This window comes from Typopeltis vanoorti, chromosome 11 (genome assembly GCF_054136105.1).
Source record: "Typopeltis vanoorti isolate ZY-2024b chromosome 11, IOZ_Tvanoo_1.0, whole genome shotgun sequence".
Classification (NCBI taxonomy): Eukaryota; Metazoa; Arthropoda; class Arachnida; order Uropygi; family Thelyphonidae; genus Typopeltis; species Typopeltis vanoorti.
The window spans coordinates 78426577-78447351 of record NC_143559.1 but is presented as its reverse complement, the minus strand read 5'-3'; the positions used below and the strand labels follow the sequence as shown (position 1 = coordinate 78447351).

The 20775-nt window shown below is 35.9% G+C and overlaps 1 protein-coding gene across 4 annotated transcripts in view; it reads right to left on the bottom strand.

The window, feature by feature from the left end:
• The window catches only part of LOC150101772 (phosphatidylinositol 4,5-bisphosphate 5-phosphatase A-like), a 163109-nt gene that overhangs the window by 98115 nt on the left and 44219 nt on the right, over window positions 1-20775 (bottom strand). For all 4 annotated transcript variants that reach the window (XM_090400500.1, XM_090400501.1, XM_090400503.1 and 1 more), the window contains 2 exons: window positions 13057-13165; window positions 2321-2437 (listed from right to left, as the gene is read on the bottom strand). In XM_090400500.1, coding sequence (XP_090256626.1) covers window positions 2321-2437; window positions 13057-13165 — 226 coding nt within the window. The remainder of the gene's footprint in view (window positions 1-2320; window positions 2438-13056; window positions 13166-20775) is intronic.

The window sequence follows — 20775 nt, the reverse complement described above, 5'->3', positions numbered from 1 at the left end:
TGAAAGTATCAGAAGATGTAATACATAACCATCTTGCAGCCACTTTGCTTCCAAATGGGGGAGACTCGATTATTCAGTCTTTGAGGTGAGAGGTGACAAATATGTGGTGTTTTCATTTACAAAAGGGTAAATTGCAGAACTACAGAGCCAATGATTATAACAAATTCATGTGCCATGGCATAAGAAACTGGACAGAAAGCCCTGTGAAAATGGTGTTTGTAACAGTGCTGGTTAGATTCTAATTGCTGATTAGAGTGACTTTTTCTAAGCCTTTCTTTACCCAGTTCTTAAGTTAGTCTATGGCATATGCAAGGAAGTTTTTCATACTGGAAACTTGAGTGTTTCATTCTGTAAACTCAAGAAAATCGACAGCAGAACCCATGCTATTTCAGACAATATGGTGTGTTAGGAATCATGAGGCAGTGGCACCTATCTGCCTCTCTTCACCATATGCCATTTATAATTAGTGATAATCTCTAGCCAGCTACCTCTGATTGGCTACAGGTGGAGATGGATTGTTTCTTAGTCTGCAGAAGCAAGATATGGCTAAAAAGGCATCAAATACTTCTTATGGTAAATAAAAGGCATTAGGAGATAGACAGAAATTATATCCTTGTCTTAATTCTTTACCCAAGTACCTTGCATGTGAAGTACCTTCACAACTAGGCTACTTGTATATAGAGGCTCTTGACTTCACATCAGTTGCATCAGTATCCCATAATGCAAAGCACACTTCTTTTGGTTGCTATGAATTATGGAAGGGATTAATACCCAGACTGGTTTATTAAGGCCTCATTAGCAACTAACGCAACTGACAAGCAGAATAGTTGTCAAATTACTTCATGTGCAAACTTTGCTTGCTTATGCTTTGGTAATGGATTGAAACAAAAAAAAAAAAATTTTAATCTATTATAATTTATTTCCACTTTTCTTTAAATTTTCCCAAGACATTTCTATATGTGTGTTAATCATTTCCTGCTCTGCTGTTTAGATCCACTACAAGTAACAACTTTTTTTTTGGTGTTAACTGCCTATTGTAATGCCTCAAAAATAACACCAATTCTTCCTTAGAACCTTCTGTAAGGTCACAGACATAAATAAGTGTTATTGTCCAGGGTCCCTCATTCAGATATTTGCCCACAGCACTCTACTTGACAGTCTTCATCAACAGTTGTTTCTTTTTTGATGTGTGGGTAGTCCTCCATGCTTCCAACAATCTTTGATGGACTGTCATGTCAGAAATATTAATCCCACTAGCTTCCAAGTCTCTATTTAAGTCTACTGCAGACAATCTTGTTCATTTTACTTTTCCTAACTAGTAAACAATCTTGAGTAAGTATAGTTTTCCTTTTTTGCTCACATTTTCCTTTTCTGTCAGGAGAAAAGTTAGCTGTCTCCCTAAACTTTTTTAAAATTGCATTAACAGTATCCAAACCACTCCAATCAGTGACGCGAGGAACCTTTATCTGATCTCTTTCAACGAAAGGTGAGTTAGCCAGTCTCATATGAAGGTAGGGGGTTTGTTGGCCCGGAAACTCGGGTTTTTCGTCCCCCAGAACAGGCAAACTGACCCATGAACACACATGAATTACAGTCACGAATACGTTCCAGCCATATGCTGGTCATGATCCTGGATAAAATTGGGAGGGGGGGGGGGGAAAGAAATGGTGAACTATCCTTTAAAAATCTCACCAGGAACACTTTATGGACAATGCCTACAACGTCACCTAGGGTCGGAGATGATTAAAAGGGAAAAACCACCACCAAGCAAATAATTGGGATTTTATCTCATCTTCTTTTTACCTTCTTTTACTTTGTGGTGCAGAGGGTTTATTCATCATCAAACCTCAAACCGTTCACAGGATAAGGTAGTCAGCCCTATGCCCCAGTGTATCTTATGTCCTGTAGTGTTGAATTCTCAAGGCCGATTTGCTTGCTTTGCAGGATGAAAAACCCCAGGATAAACTGGGGAAAAAATCCTACTATTCATGACCAAGATTGGCTAACTTGGCTATGGCTGAGGAAGATCCTTCAGCTCCTCACATCACCAACAGGAATCGAACCTTGGATACTCCTTCCCCAGGCATATGGTTGCGAAGTGCACAGCCACTAGGCTAACCATGCGGATGTATTGGGATTTTATAAAATATTGGGATTATAAAATACAACATTTATTTCTTTCAGAGACAACATGCTCTGTAAAGAAACTGGAACAATATTTAGAAGAAGCTCTGATGTGTTCTTCAGACTCATTAATAGTGCTAGTGAAACAATTTTTCAAAAATTAATAATAAAAGAGACAATCAGGAGCAATACATACCCACATTCCTCCTAAACCAGTTCTTGTATAATCTGTCTGTACACCACGAAGGTGTGTGATGTGTTCCATTTTGGCAAATAGGAGCAAAAATATTCCTTGGAGCCGTATCTGCTTAACCTGAAATCAAAAAACAAAAATGTTGATGATTATGCAATACTTAACTCAAAATTAATGATACATAGCAAACTTGTAAGGAACACAGGAGTGATTTGTTATAGTAGATAGCTTGTTATAGTAAATTTCCTTTCGAATAGGTTGTGCATCTCGGGCATTATTCTGAACATTTTCATTAGTTTGTCACGTTCAGAAAATTTACTATAATGGAGTTTTCTTCATGTTTGCTATAGTGAAAGTCAACTGTAATCATAAATTAAATTTCTTTTACATTAACATGTGACATGAAAAACACAGGTAATTTTAAAAAATTGCACCATCATACCATAACATTCTGTACCCCCCCCCCTGAAGGTGCATATCAAGAATTTGATGATGATGATAAATTACCTTGTGCAGCTATGAAATGAATTCTTGAAAGAAAGATTATACTATTAGCAATAATAAAACATAAATAGATACTTTTAGAAAACAGTATGAAGAAGGATAAATGTTTTTTTCTTCAAATGGTAATGGTGTTTCAATTTTTTATGCTTTATTTTGCAAAACAAGTTGCAGATTTGAATTGCACTGTGACATGGGATGTTTATGAAAGCCCTTTGTTGGTAGATCATTTTGAACACCTAACATGAGGCAATACCTTGCTTATTGGAAACCTAAAGAGACATGAAAAAGTATGTCAAATCACTAGAACTGGAATTTCTGCTCTGTTTTGAGTTTGAACAAAAATAGGGTGGCCACTTTTCATGTTTGTAAGTAGTGATGCATATAATTTAAGTGTACATTTATGCCACAAATACTGGTGAAATGTTGGCTGTATTGACTGATTTTTTTTGATAAGGTTTTTTTGAATGTTTATTTTTAATTTCTTCAATAAATGGTGGAGTTTTAAAGCTAAATAAAGGACATGCAGCAAGAGGAAATAGAAATCTAGACATGTTCACAAAGAGAGAACTCAGTTTCTGTGTCATAACATGGTCTTAAACGGTGATCATACACCCCCCCCCATCAATTTCCTGATAAGTAATTTCCCTCGAGCAGTAAACAGGATACTATGAGAGTAATGTACTACACTATTAATGATCTCCTATCAACAATTTTTTCTCTAAATTAATTTATTACTTGATAGCAATATTGTCATATCTAATATTTCAGTCTTCTAGGGCACTTCTGACTGAATCAATCCCCTTAGATCTTGATCTTCCTCTGGATCTTTATCTGGCCATCTCAACATCAAATCTTTTAGCTCCCATTCTGTTTAAGTGACCATACCACTTTAAATTAGCTCTGCTCACAAATTCTCAAATGTTGACAATATCAATTTTCTTCCTAATAATCTTAATTTTTTAAAATGATTCTAAAATTGATGCCACCTGTTCACTCCCCTAAGTTTTCTCAAGACTCTCATGTCTGGGTGTCTAGTCTTTAATCAAGTGCTTCATTTCTAACTCAGCTTTGAGGTCCATGAGTTAAAATTAGTCCTACCCCCCACCTCACACTTTTTTTAAAATCATTTGCACATAAGAGGTTGCCAACCCTACAGCACATCACTGACATATATGGGATGTGGTATACCACACTAATGGATCTCCTTTCTTCTAGGTATATCTAGTAGTATAGGAGGACTATTCAGAAATTGGTTCTGAAGACCAATTTCTAAAGAGTCTATTTGAGGATGCAACAGTAAGGGAGAATGAAGAAGATATGAAGCTCTATAGTACTTGTATTTTTCTGACTCATTAGTGGTTCCCTGCATTATGATTTTTTTTTTTAATGCCAATCTCATTCATAAAAGGTTGGTAAGCCTGCAGTAAATTTAGTGTTGTGGGTGGACTAAGGATTAGATAATATGGAAACCTTCTCTATAGATCTTGTAAAAGTACCATGCCAGTTCAAGCCTCCAATAAACAGAATGGTGATTTCACTCCACTGAGGGAGTAGGGCAAAGCTGTTTTAGTCATATCACCTTTTGGAGACTGAAGGGCACTCAATCATACCAGGCAATGAAACCATCTACCACCTAAAACCTTCAAATCCATTTCGCAGTGGGATTTAAACCCAGCTTGTTGCTAGTTGGAGAGTGAAGATATCTCAACTCTCCAACTCAGCAAATCATGCTGACAATATAGACAACAAAAAAATCTGGATCTGGTTCTTGAAAATATGATGCTGCACTTTCAAGTATCAGTATCCATCAGTATAGTTGACTTCCTCTGTCCATGCTGCAGGTGTTTTAGGAACTAGCAAAGTACTATAATTAAGTACTGGATATCATGCCTAGTTTGGATATTTTATTACAGGTTTTGACTCTACAGAAAAGTGGAAATATTTGTTAAGCAGAAATTAGTTGTATGATATCTGAGACTCCCCAACATATCAATGGGATAGCATACACCTAAATATGTTCCTTTGTAGTCATCCTCTTAAAATAGTGCAAACCTGCTCTAGAACAGGATAACTGGGAGGAGTCCTCCATGCAGCTTTTTAAGGAACATAGAGAACAGACTGGGCTTCTGATCTAATGTCCAATTCTCAACTTCTAGTGGTATACCCTATTAGGTATCTATCTAGAATAGTGAATGAACAAGGATGAGGTGGAAATCTGGATGATCAAATTGTATTCTTATTGGCTTAAACCAAAATGCAAAATGATGGTATAACATGAACAGAATTTCATACAAGATGGCATGTCACATGGTTAAACAAGACCTCTGCTGTTTTCATTAGGGAAGGGAACCAGGGTGAATGTCAAAAAGTCAGCAACTGGAACAAATTCTAACTCAGCATCAGCAGAGTTCAACATTTGCACCATCAACATTAGAAGCATTAATGGAAAAGAAATGGAACAAGCAAAACAAATGGATAAGTACCAGATCAGAATAATAAGTGTTAACAAAACAAAGACCACCAAAACAGGTGGGATCTTTCTAATCAAATTACAAGTTATTATATTCATGCAATAATAATCAAAGAAAAGTAGCTATAGTATTCAACATTAAATGCGATGGTAATCTTCTTGAATGGCAGGCAACATCAAGCAGAGTGATGTGAGGAAATATAAGAATGGGGGAATTGGGTAATGAGATTTATTGGTGCCTATGGACACACAGAAGGTTATAAGGAGGTAGTGGAGGAATTTTTTGAGGCATTAGAGAAGGCAGCTGACAATACAAAAAGAAAACGTGGACCTTGTTAGAGATCTAAAGAGTAGAGTGGAAAATTATTACTGTACATGTAGAAATGTTTTGGTAAAATTTGGAGAAAAGTCGAGAATAATGGTAAGTACTTGCTGAATTTCTGTTTAGGACATGGACTAGTTATTACTAACACCATGTCCCAACATAAAAATGTGCACAAATTCACATGGAGAGAAGATGAAGAAATAAGAAAAGTCTCATTGACTGTATTACTGTTGATGACGATGGTTTACCACTGGTTCAGGACATAAGGATATACAAAGGATTCGAAAATGGAAGTGATTGCCATTAATTTTGAGAAGGATAAAATTGAATTTAATATTGAAAAGAAACGTGTGCATAAAAGTTTTAAAACCAATCCAAGATTAGAAGCTTTTAGACTCAAATACAGCATTATTCAAGAAAAAATGAAAAAGTTGGAGATTCCCTTGGATATTCAATAACATATGTGAAGAAAAATTGCTGATTAAGCCAAATGCAATGTGGTGAGGTTGTCTGCAAGGACAGAAAAATCAGAATTCACAGTGGACTCAGGAAGAAACAGGCAGTCAGTTTGTGTTTTTAGAGAAAGAAAGCAAGGCACTGTGAGAAATTAGCTAAACTAAAGTTCAGTGAAGACTTTATTATGAACACAGAGAATAAATATCAGGACAGTGGCAAAATATTCTGGAGGCTATTAAAAAGCTTAGAAATAGTGGCGAATACAGTAAAAGACAACAAACATGATAAAAGTGACAGGAAAATTGAAGATCAAGATATTCCAGATGTCAAGTAATTACTTTGAAAGACTGTTAAAGGAAACAAGAAGTGATAGATGGTATAAAACACTTTAAAAGAATGCAACCAGGACTACACATATCATTACTTGAAGTAGAAAAAGCCATCAAAAATCTGAAATGTAGGAAGTTAGGAGTAGATGATATCAGACCAGAAATGCTCAAATATGGCAATAATAAAAAGGTTTTACAGTGGCTTCACAGGATAATTCAGAAGACCTGGTCAGAGGATCATATTCCAGATGATCGGATTAGAGCTCTCATAGTACCCAGCTATAAAAAGGTGAATGAGAATTACATCTACATGAGAAATTACTAAAAAAAACTGTGGAAGGTTGGAACAAGATGGGTTCAAGCCAAACAGAGGTTGTCAGGATCTGATTTTCACTATAAGACAAACAGTTAGGGGATGCTTAAGGGTCAAAGTGGTATAACTGACAGGAGAGCCCCACATAGCCTTTAAAGGAATGCAGAGAACCGACCATGGCCTCTGACCTAATGTCTAATCCTCACTTCTCGTAGTGCACCCTATTAGGTATCTACCTGGATACTGAATGAATGAGGATGTGCTGGAAATTTGGGATTTAGCTACCAAATTGTATTCTTATTGGCTTAAACCATAATATAAAATGATGGTACAACATGACAGAATTTCATGCTGGCTGGGGCATCGCTCGGTTCAACAAGGCCCCCATTGTTTTCACCAGGGAACCAGGGCAAACAGTGAAGTCAGCTACCGGAACAAATCCTAAAACACACCCTAACTCAGCATCACCAGAGTTCAAGGTCATTACTATCAACATAAGAAGCCTGAATGGCAAAGAAATGGAGCTAGCTGAGGAACTGGATAAGTACCAGATCGACATAATAGTGGTGCCTGAAACAAAAAAGACAAAAACTGGTGAGATCTTTCTAAGCAATAAATACAAAATGTTATATTCAGGCAATGACAATCAAGGAAAAGGAGTAGCCATAGTATTCAACACTAAACACGAGGCTAATCTTCTTCATTAGCCTCGTATTTAAAAGATTAATAAAATGCTATATAGAGATATAAAGATAGAAGAAAAATATTAATAAAATGCTATATCTGGTCAAGCCTTCTCTACAACAGTGACACTTGGACTCTAAATAAAGAAGCAGAGAAAAAATTAGAAGCTTTCGAAATGTGGACCATCAGAAGAATATTGAAAATACCACGAACAGAGAAAATGAAAAAAGAAGATGTTTTAAAGAAAGCAAAAATGAAAAGTACATTAATGAAAATAATTAAAGAGCGAAAACTTAAATATTTTGGACATCTAACTAGACAAGAAGGCATTCAGAAATTAATATTAGAAGGGAAATTGGATGGAAAAAGAGGGAGAGGTAGACCCAGGAGAATGTGGTTTGAAGACATTAAGGACTGGACTGGCTTGAATTACCATAAATGTTCCAGAGCAGCAAAAGAAAGAAAAAGGTTCCGTGACATGGTTGTCAACCTCCTTCTAGGGGATGACATTTGAAGAAGAAGAATCTTCTTGAATGGCAAGCCATATCAAGCAGAGTGATGTGGGCAAATATCAGAATGGGGAACTGGACAATGAGACTTAGCGGGTGGCACAAAATGTACCTACCAAGTTTAAATTCAATTTTCTCTGCAATTAGCTGGTATAATTAGAAAAAAAACTTTACCGACACATTATAGCCATCAAGCCACTGAGTTTCATAAAAGCCATATCAAAACAATCCAAAGACTCTGAAGGAGCTAAAGTCATCCATCGAGTGTGAAATCTTGGCTATTCCAACAGACGTCCTCCACAAGGTGGTGTACAATTTTGTAATACGATAATGGAAGATCATCAAGGTTAAAGGTAAACATATTGAACATGTTGTAATATAAATCGGCATAAGATATAGACCTTAATACACTTTGGATGAGATTCGTATGCCTCCTCATTCAGGAATAATACAGCATTAAATTTGGTAGGTACATTTTGGATCACCCTGCATTTGTGCATATGGTCCCACAGAACGTTCTACTAAGGTAGAAGTGGAGGAATTTTTTGAGGATTTAGAGAAAGCAACTGACACAATGAAAAAGGAAAAGTTGGTCCATATTGGGGATCTAAATAGCAGAGTAGGAAATGATTATCAGACATACAAAAATATTTTGGGAAAATTTGGAGAAAAGAGCAAAACTAATAATAATGGCAAATACTTGTTGGATTTCTGCTCAGGACATGGACTGGTTATTAATAACAATGTTCCAACATAAAAATGTGCACAAATTGACAGAGAGAAGAGGCAAGAAATAAGAAAAGTCATATTGACTATGTTATTATTGATAGTGATGTTTTCTCCCTGGTGCAGAACACTGGAGTGTATAGAGGATTTGAAACTGAAAGTGATCACCATTTAGTCTTGAGCAGGATAAAAATGAATTTCATATTGAAAAGAGGAACGTGTAAGAAAGTTTTAAAGTGAATAAAAGTTGAGCAGCTCTCAGATGTGAACTGTAGACTGAAATACACAAATATGCATGGTGGACACAGGAAATTAAAGAGGCAGTGAAGGAAAAGAAGAAAGCATATCAAAAGTTCCTTGTGAATGTCAGCTTTGGCTCTTAGAGAATACAGAGACAAATGTAAGAAAGCTAAACACAGTGTAAAACTATCTAAACAAAAGTCATGGGAACACTTTGGTAAGAACATAGAAAATAAATATCAAGAAGGTGGCAAGAAATTCTGGAGGCTGTTGAAAAAGCTCAGAAATAGAGGAAAGAGTGCTGTAAAAGGAATTAGAGAGTGAACAAACTCAATTAGTGCAACCATTTCATCTGCCTTGTTGTCTCATTTTTACACTCTTAAATTTTTTCTCTAGGGTTTAGGCACAGGGCAGGCAGATTGACAGGTTATGTGTATACTATGCTATGCATGGAACTCCAGACCATCATTTACAATTTATTATTGCTGTCTTATTATTATTTTTTTATTTCAATAAATATTTGCATTTAAAATGATGTCATCATCATCATCAAATTCCTGATATGTACCCTGAAGGAGTGTACAGAATATGATAGTACTACATGCAAAACTTACATTGCTACTAACTTCCTATTTACAACCTTCTTCCAAATCAATCTGTTACCTGTCAAACATTATCAGATCCTGTATTTCTGTCTTCTAAGGCAGGGCTTCCCAAACTTTTATAGGTCGATACCAACTTTCAAAAACAGTAATTTTTCAAGATCCACTTGCTTGTAATGCATATTTTAAAAGGAAGTGAAGGGGACTGAATAAAAAATATCGCTTTACTATGAAAACTGGAGAAAACGATATCCTTGATGTATGTAGTACTTACTTTGAAAAATTGCTAAATGAAACAAGCAGTAATGACAGCACAGTGGTAAAAAACTCTCATTTATCATGCAATCAGGAATATAACCAATACTTGAAGTAGAAAAAGGAATCAAAAAGCTTGATATGTGGAAAGGCAGCTGGAGATGGTTCTCCTCAGAGACCAGGCAGAAACCTTAAGAGAGCAAAGAGGTCATTTCAAGTACCTTAGTACTGAATGAGAGTTTTTGCTCTCTTAAGGTTTCTGCTTGGTCTCTGAGAACCAACTAGTTCGAAAGAGCTCAGGCCAGTGAAACCTTATCAAAATTAAATGGACCAATGGAAAGTGAATATATGGATGCTTGGGCAAGAGCTCATGTCTTCTAAGTGGTCCATGCTAGGGCAACTCATGAATGCCGACGTGTGTATTCTCATAAGCTCTATGGTCAACTTTTTTTTTTTTTTTTATACAAAACTTTCATAGTTCCTACATTTGGCTTTGAAATAAATGCTAGATTTAATATCCACTTGATTTATATAAACTCTAAATATCTTTTCAGAAGTGTGCTGAATGTTTGCGATAGTAACAGTTTTCCTGTACTTGCATATTAGGGAATGAATTGGATTTCTTGGAAGCATTTAGTATTTTGTCTATTCTTTGGGGATTACAGCCATTTACTAAAAAAGTGTGATGCAAGTGAGTTGAATGGCAAGAGTACTGCCACTGGAACAGTGGGTGCAACTCTAGCTCGCCTCCACGTGGTGCATCCTAGGTAACGCTAAACAGCCAGAATGACTTGGCCATCCAGACTATCTTAAGATCTCCTGGATTAGTGTACATTCATGTATATTCATATGCAAACAGTTTATCAGGTTACAATGACAGAAATTAGGACTCATCCTGTCAACCAGAAGTGCCCTGAGACTTGGTCCCTTGGACAACTGCTCAGAGTCTGCTAGCTGAATATAGAAAGTATCAGCAGGGCTAAGAGTGAATGTCTTACTAGATTTCTTAATGACAACAGAACTGACATTGCCATCATACAAGAAACCCATACAAGCAGTGAGTCGCAATTACGAGAAAGTGGCTCCATTCTCGGTTTCAATCTTATAGGAGCAATATCATCAGTTGTATGAAGTAGACATCTATGCCTGAAATTCACTTACTAAGTGACATGACAAGGGTTGAAAGGTTGGCTTATGCTTGGATCAGCCGAAACTTTTATAGTTTCTATATTCGTCATGAAACTCTTGTAGTTTCTCTATTCAGCTTTGAAATAATGTTGGATTCAATATCCACTTAATTTGAATAATTTTGCATCACCGAAGTGAAGCCTTTTGGCACTCTTTTTTTCAGTAATTCTTGGTGCCTTTTGTGATGTGACACTTTTTTTTAGCAACTTGTATGGTAAATTATAAGTTCTGCATCAGGTTAAAGTGATCAGGTCTGGCTCCCACTGACGAGACCTCAACAAAGGTCGAAACCGGTCTGGGTAGTGACCCTCTCCCCCCATAATGTATAACATCATACATGTCCACTAGGAGATGTGGTTTACATTATGGGAAATACTAAGGATAGTGATCACAGCTTACTCCACCTTTACTACGAGTTGCCCCTGTCATGAAAGGTTTGCTTACACTTGGATCTGCCGAAACTTTTAAAGTTTCTATATTCGGCATGAAACTCCTGTAGTTTCTCTATTCGGCTTTGAAATAATGTTGGCTTCAATATCCACTTAATTTGAATAATTTTGCATCGCTGAAGTGAAGTCTTTTGGCTCTCTTTTTCAGTAGTTTAAATATTTTATCTCATACTTTCACTTGTTTAACTGTTCCTCTCCTGTCACTCAGATGACTACAGCATGAATGAGCAATCATTTACTCTAATATGCTTGATTGCATATCCTCATATCATGATGGGCCAAGTTACTAGCTACTCAATGAAATATAATTGCTTTTAATTAATGAATACCTTCTTATGCTTGGGTGACATCAGTGATTAAGACACAACTTAGTATGACAAGCACACACAGTGATAAAAAATATAAAAAAATTGTTTAATACTAATTATAGAGATATGTATCATATGTTGTTATTAGTTCAAATGAGAATAAGTAAATCTGAATGAACCGGAAAGGTTACTGCACAAAATCAACCAAGTTTCAAGACAATTAAGCATATATCATGTGTACAATTCTATTTTTTGAATTGTACACATGACAAAAATAAAAATGAAAGCAGACAAAAATAAAAAAACTAACACTTAATTTGAATAATTTATTCAAATTATTCAAATAAACAAAAAAAAAATCATAAATAAATAAAATAGAATAAAAATCATTTAAAAAAAGGCATTTTGATAATACACTTCATTTCACAATATATCTTTGGTGGAAAACTTACAGCTACTGGATTTTTCACAATGCACAGTTAAATCACTTGATTTCATAATGTATTCTAGGCACACTTTAAATAGAGAAATAAAAATTTATAAACAGAGACAGTGATAATCAGCAAGAATATATATGGGAAAAGTCATGCAATGTCCAAGCTTTAGGTTCTTTGCTTTAGTCAGAAAATGGAATGCATTCATAAAATACATAATGCTCATCCCAAAAAGGACATATCAAGCATAAGTAATCTTTCTGTTTACTTTCAGAAGGATTACAACAGATTATTCAGAAGATTCATGATATATATATTGTGAAATATCTTTATCTTTATAATAAGCATTAACATTTTCTTGTTTCTTATTGTTAGTCTTCTTTCGCTATGTGTTATTCCGGCTTCCTATGCAGGGTCCGCATGTTACTTAGATGTGATTTCTTGTTAGTACCACTCCCAACCGACCAGTTGCCTAGCCTGCTGCTGGAGGGAATATATTTTTGACTGTAGCAGTCAAAGTATGTTCACGGGGCCGGTTTGCCTGCTTGCGGGATGAAAAACGGCAGATAAACTGGTGGAAAAAACCCTACTGCCTGTGCCCAAGACCGGCTAACTTGGCTATGGCTGAGGAAGATCCTCAAATTCCTCACATCTTTGACGGGAATCGAACCTGGGACACTCCTTCCCCAGTCATATGGTTGCGAAGCGCAAAGCCTAGGCTAACCACGCGGATTCTTGTTTCTTATTGTTAGTATGTGTTATTAAGTTAACACATACCTTACCTTACATAAGCTTAGTGTTTTAATTTTATTCATATTTGTATCTGTAATTAATGTGCTTTACTTGAGTGTGCATGTAAGATAAAGAGATCAGATATTCCAATTTATAAATTCTCGTAGCAATACATTACTCATAATTACTTATATCTGGGGAAAAAAATACTGTACCTTGATGTAGTTCCATCTACAAAGAACATTCTTGAGAGCCACTTCCCATGGGTCATTAAAGATCATATCCATAATGAAATTATGGGGTTTACAGCATACTTCTTGAAAACTGATTAAACAAAAACAAACAACAAAAAAATATTTATCTAGAATTCATACAAGTCTACTGGAGTCATGGAATCAGGCTAAAATCTAAGTGTTATTTATAGAAATTAATATTTTACAATATGCATACTAAACACTGCACCTAAATTATTACCATATTACATGATATGGTAATACCAAACACCATCTGCAAACAACTGTATATCACCATTTAAGCCTCTTTCAATGTCACTGGAAATTACAAATTAAACAATGGCTCTAAAACAGACCCCTGGAGCATATCACTCCCACATACACAACATGCTGTTAACTTCCTGGAACATTCCCTCAAGACATGCAGTACCATCAAGTCCCATGGCCTTGTTGACATCGTTTTTCAATTCCTCATATACCTCCTGCTCACTCACAACTAGTGGTTCCTCCCCATTCCCACTGCTCTCAAGTTCTGCATTATGTTACAATCACAAGGATAGAATACTTCAATGAACTGCTCATTTAACACCTCTACTATATCCTCCTCAGTGTTTATCATTCTCTCATTATCTTCCCATATCAGCCTTCTATTGGCCACATATTGAAAAAAACTCCCTCAAATTTCTTTTAGCCTGATTTGCTAAATGCTGCTCATAATGCACTTTGATACCCTTACCAAGCAAGTCGCCTTTGTTGCTTGCTCTTTGTACTCCTCATGTAACTGATTATTGCATCTCATCTTGTGCTGCCTTCACAATGCTTTTTTCCTTCCAGATTACATGCTTCATCTCTTCAGTCATCTATTTTTACACCTACCTTTTTTTAATCTTCTGACCTTCTGAACACACTCAGTTATTATAATAAATTTAGTTTAATCCTTAATTTTCCTTGAATTTCCTTTGCATTCAGTGTCCGTGTTTCACAGCCATATGTCAGTATAGGAAGAATACACTGGTTAAAAACCTTTCTCTTCAGGCATAATGGTAGTTGGATTTTGAATATTGAATGTAATTTTGCAAATGCTCTCCACCCAAGCATCACACGCCTTTTAATTTCATCCATGATATTTTGTTCCATTGATATCTGTTGTCCTTATCTTATATATTATATTATATTATATGTCTTCTAATGAGATAATCAAATCCAAGACTCTCAATCCTCATGTAGCCTCTGTTATGTACTGTATTTTTCGGACCATAAGATGCACCTTTTTTACATAGAAAAATCGACTTAAAATTGGGGTGCATCTTATGGTCCGAAGGTAACATTAAAATACGAATCTTTACACTGTACCGAAGCTGTTAGCGAAGTTCAATTACTGGTGCAATATGTTAATAAAATTAGTAAGTACACCACTGAAGGTGGGTACCTAAGTTATCTAGCTGCATGTGGGTGAATCACCGATTCAGAGCATCAATAGTCATTAGTGTGTAAACATATGTGCTTTTGTACAGTTCATTTGAATTATTTTTTATAAGTCATTAAAATTTTTATCTTAAAATTAGAAAAAACAAGTAAAACAAAAAAGACTTTCATATAACGCGAGTTATAAATTAAATGTGATAAATTATGCAAAACAACATGGAAACAGAGCAGCAGAAAGAACATTTTGGTCCACCACTAACAGAAAAAAAAAGATTTACAAATGGAGAAAACAAGAGGAACAATTAAAACTGCTATGTAAAAACAAGAAAACATTCCGTTCGCATCTGGAAAATTTACCACAATTAGAAGTACAAATAAAAAATTGGGAAACAAATTATCAAAACATGGGAATATCTGTTTCTACGAAAATGATAATTTTTGAAGCAAAACGATGGGCAACTGCTAATAGAATTTTAGATTTTACCGGATCACCATCTTGGTGCTTTAGATTTATGAAAAGACACGGGTTATGCACGAGTACAAAAACCACTCTATCCCAAAAAATGCTGGCTGACTATGAAGCTAAAATATAAAAAAATATTTTTTTTCTAAAAATTGTCTCATAACTTTGGGGTGCGTCTTATCATCCGAAAAATATGACAATTCCTAATAGTTGTCTCTCAAACACTCAAGAAATTAATTTTCTTTGGTTCCAGACACTGTCTCTCATTCCAGTCTATATTACCATAATTGAAATTGCCCATAAAGATCACCCTTTTCTTATTAGTCAAAAATATTTTCCTAAACATTTCCTTCCCCATTACTAGGTTTATAGCACACCCTACTAAACATTTCATCCTGTCCACTTCAATTTCACACCATTCAAAACCACTGTCACTATTTGCTCCTTGCATCTTCACCGTAGATGCAAAGATTCATTTCAGATAAATTATGGAGACTGCAACTGTGTTAGAAATAATTATTTTAATTTCCCAATGTTTCGACCTTAATATTAAAAGGTCATCATCTGGAGTATACACATATATATATACAGGGACAAGCTATATTACATTTCATACAGTATGCCCAAGAGACAATGATTTGATCAAGGATTATTCTACTGGACTGACCTCTAGTGAAAAAAAAAATTAAATAAATAAAATAAAATAACTACATCAGAGCTGTATTTTATTTATGACAACATCAGAGAACAACTTCATATAGATAGTTTTATTACAGCAAAAATGATGTCCTAATGTAACATGATAGTTGTTATATTACAGTTAAGATCCTGGATTATTTATAATTGACTCTTAGGCAGAAAGGTTATGCAGATAGAATATGTGCCTTCCATATTCTTGGGATTTTAAGACCACCATTATCATTAAGATTAGGGTGTCAATAAGAATTTCAGAGGCTTCCTTAAATTTACGTTCATACCATTTTGGTGTGATATAAACAACAGGTACCTTTCCAGTCAATTCTATGCAGAGTATTCAGGGCATGATCAGAAAGGCAGGCTTTACCATAGTTATTAAATTTAATGTGATGCTTATGTTCCTTTATTAAAAAGTCATCATCTGGAATAACATGATCAGAACATAGATGTTCTGATCATGTGACCAGATCTAACACTCTCATACCGCAAGCTCCTACCATTACATGCTGCTTCAAGTAATTATTTCTTAGTAGGTGTATAAATTCAATTTCTCTCTCTTGCCATGTGATCTTTTCTACTTCTAATCTATATCTGTGTAGTTTAAATCTCCCATAATTACTTGACCTGCACTCATTGCACTAATTTGCTAATGCCTGTCTTCCACATCATCACTTGGGAGGTTCAAAATGTGGAATAATTTTCAGTTAAGAAGGAGTATATGCAAAATTACTGGGTAAATGATAAAAACAAGCTTAGGAAACAGTTTGAAGCAGTATAGTGGCATAAGAATCCATGGGAAGAATGTTAGCAGTGCATGGGAGATAATCAATGGGGTATCAGATTGTATGCACATGGTCAGGAGGATAAATCAGGTAGGAGTTAGATGAATAAGTAGTATCAAAGCAGAAGCTGCAATAAAGAAAAGGCTGGATGGGACATATAAGGAGAAAAGTGACCAGCGGTAAGGAGGGAAAAATCACATTATGAGAAGAAATTAATCAAGCAGGACAAAGAAAATTCTAAAGGGTTCTATCATGATGTGGTAAGTAAAAGGATGAATTATATGGAAGGATATCTTTGACAAGTGCTCATGATAGAAAAGTGACAGTTGAAGGTAAATTGTTGAGTTACTAAATGACCACTTTGCAAGGGTCTATGATCCAAGTGAGGATACCATTGAGAGATGTGACAGGAAATGTTGTGAGATAGAGGTTAATGAAATGGAAGTACTTAGCATATTACAGAATCTCACTGCAAATACAGCTGTGGGATTAGATGGGATATCTTACATATTACAAGAATGTACAGAGGCATTAGTATTGCTTCTGACTAGGCTGTTTAACTCACGTCTTAGCTAGGGAAAGAGAGCAAAATACTTCCTTTATAAACCAAACAGTATCTCAGGAGTGATGGTAAAAAGTATCGGAAAAGTTGCTCAAAGACAGAATGCAGGAATGCATGGATAAGAATATGATATTCTTATCCATGCATTCACAATCCTTTACAAAGCCATGCTGCACCAAGAACCATGGCTTTTTGTGAAGGGTCAGTCATTTACCGACTTATAACAGAGTGACAGCTGAGTTGGATAAAGTAAATGGCTACGTGATAATACTGGATTTTGTAAATCCAGGATAGCACATGGAACACTATTATGAAAACTGAAACAATGGATGTGAAGCTGTTGAAAGTGTCTGACAGAGAGATACCAAAAAAGTAACATGGAGGAGCAGAATCCAGGAGAAAGGAAGTGACTAGTGATGCCACAAGGCTTTGTTCTTGAACTACTACTGTTCAGTTTATATAAATAAAAGATATACAAAATGATATAAAGGGAAATATTCAGCTGTTTACTGCTAATGCAAAATTGGGTAGGCTAATAATTAATTAGAGCCTCTATGCTCAGTTGGTATCAATGAAGCTCTTTGGTTGGAAAGATGCTAAGAACCTTCATCAAGGATTTTCTGTGAGTTAAACAGTCTCATCCAGCAGTATGTTTTTCTCCTGAAAATTCAGGATTTTTTGTCCCTTCAGTCAAACCAGCCCTGTGAAAACACACACACACACACAGATATAAAATATTTGCCCTTAGATGATGCAGCAGAGGAGTGGCAAGCTAGTCTGCATTAATTACCTAAAATCTCTAATTTTGGAACTCAACCAGTCTCATATGGATGAGAAATTTAAGTTAATGTAGACGGTTTGCAGAATGATCTAAACAGGTTGAAAGTATGAGCAAAAGATAAGAGATGCCAGTTTGAATGGGGAAAAGTATAAAGTTATGCATTTTAGGATTAAAGGTTACAAGTTGTGTACCACTCTGATAAAACTATTCTAGAAAAATGATGAAGCTAGGGATTTGGGGAAAGGGAAGAGACAGAGAACTGGAGTTCAGATAGCATACTGTTAGGGTGGTAAAGCTAGCTCGTAAGATTACTTGGTCATTGAAGAAAGCTAGCAAGCATAACTCAAGAAGTTATCATTCCTAGGGCCTTGATACATCCACATCTGGATTAATTACTGTGCTCAGGTCTAATCATCTGGGTTTCTTGAGGATGAGAAAGTGAGGGGTGCATAAGGGACAAAGCTGTATAACTGAGAGGAGACCTCCGCATAGCCTTTAAAGGAATGTGGAGAACCAACCAGGGCTTCTGCCCTAATATCCAATCCTCACCTTCTTGTGGTGCACCCTGTTGGGTATCTACCTGGATACTGAACGAACGAGGATGGGCACCAATTTGGGATTTAGCTGACCAAATTGTATTCTTATTGGCTTAAACCAATATACAAATGATGGTACAACATGACAAAATTTCATGCAGGCTGGGGTGCCGCCCGGTTAAACAAACCCGCCATTGTTTTTGCCAGGGAACCAGGGCGAACAGCAAAAAAGTCAGCTACTGGAACAAATCTGAAAGCACACCCCAACTCAACATCACCAGAGTTAAAGATCAGTACTATCAACATAAGAAGCCTGAATAGCAAAGAAATGGAGCTAGCTGAGGAATTAGATAAGTACCAGATCAACATAATAGGGGTGACTGAAACAAAAAAGACAAAAACTGGTGAAATCTATCTGAGCAATAAATATAAGATGTTACAAAGCTGGCCTGGCTGGCTGAGTGGTTAGCATATCCGCTTCCCAGCCAACAGGCTGTGGGTTCGAATCCCACATAGGCATAGATATTTGTTATGTCCTCTCCCAATCTGGACTGGGTCACCATGGGAGCAGTAAACCCAAAACCTCCCAGAATGGGAGAGGTCTTCACCTGGTAGTGGGTAGAAAAAACAGGCTAAAATTTATTTATTTTTTAATTTATATTCAGACAAGGACAATAATGGAAAAGAAGAGGTAGCCATAGTGTTCAACACAAAATGCAAGGCTAATCTTCTTGAATGGCAGGCAGTCTCCAGTAGAGTGATGTGGGCAAATATGAGAATGGGGAACTGGACAATGAGACTTATTTGTGCCTATGGTCCCACAGAAGGTTCTACTAAGGTAGAAGTGGAAGAATTTTTTGATGTCAGTTGCTTTAGAGAATGCAACTGAAAAAGGAAAAGTTGGTCCTTGTTGGGGATCTAAACAGCAGAGTAGGAAATGATCGTCAGACATACAAAAATATTTTGGGATAATTTAGAGAAAAGAGCAAAGCTAATAATAATGGCAAATATCTGTTGGATTTCTGCTCAGAACATGGACTGGTTATTACTAACCATGTTCCAACATAAAAATGTGCACAAATTCACATGGAGAAAAGAGGCAAGGAATAAGAAAAGTCTCATTGGCTATGTTATTGTTGATAGTGAGGTTTTTCCATTGTTGCAGGACACCAGAGTGTAGAGAGGATTTGAAATTGGAAGTGATCACTATTTAGTCTTGAGCAGGATAAAATTGAATTTCATATTGAAAAGAATAACATGTAAGAAAGTTTTAAGGCAAATAAAAGTTGAGCAGCTCTCAGATGTGAACTATAGACTAAAATACACAAAGATTATTGAAGAAAAAATGAAAGAGTTTGAGAACAGGAACCAAACCTTGGAGATTCAGTGGCAAGCCTTGAAGAAAACACTGATTGATTCAGCCAGAGAGGCATGTGGTGAAGTTGTCTGCAAGGATAGAAAATCAGAACTCCATGGTGGACACAGGAAGTTAAAGAGGCAGTGAAGGAAAAGAAGAAAGCATATCAAGAGTTCCTGGCAAATAAGACAGCTTGTGCTCTTAGAGAATATAGAAACAAATGTAAGAAAGCGAAACACTGCGTAAAACTAGCTAAACAAAAGTCATGGGAGGACTTTGGCAAGAACATAGAAAATAAACATCAAGAAGGTGGTAAAATATTCTGGAGGTTGTTGAAGAAGCTTAAAAATGGAGGAAAGAGTGCTGTAAAAGGAATTAGAGATGATAAAGGTTACATGAAAACAGGAGAAAAAGATATCCTGGAAATATGGAGTAATTAATTCGAAAAATTGCTAAACGAAATAAGCAGTGATAGCACAGTGTTAAAAAACACTCAACCGGCATACAGTCAGGAATACATATCCATACTTGAAGTAGAAAAAACCATCAAAGGCTTAAAATGTGGAAAGGCAGCAGGAGTAGATGATATTCGACCAGCAATGCTGAATTATAGTGGTATAAAAGTCTTACAGTGGCTGCACTGTATAGTTCAGAGAGCCTGACAGGACAAATTCCTGATGACTGGAGTAGAGCTTTAATAGTACCCATATATAAAAAAAAGAAATAAAACTGAATGTGAGAATTTTACAGAGGAATTTCCCTACTGAATGTTCCTGGCAAGATCTATGCAAGTATACTTGAGAAACGGTTGAAAAGAATTGTGGAAGAAAAGCTTTGAGAAGAACAAGCTGGATTCAGGCCAAATAGAGGTTGTCAGGATCAGATCTTCACTTTACGACAAATAGTTGAGAAAGCATGGGAATATAACAAAGATCTTTATTTAAGTTTTGTCGATCTGAAAAAGACATATGACAAGGTGCCAAGAGAGAAGCTATTCAATACACTACAGTTATATGGTGTAAATGGGGTATTATATTAAGCAATTCTTAGTCTTTATTTGAATTGTAAATCAGCAGTTAGAATTGAAGTACAGGAAGAT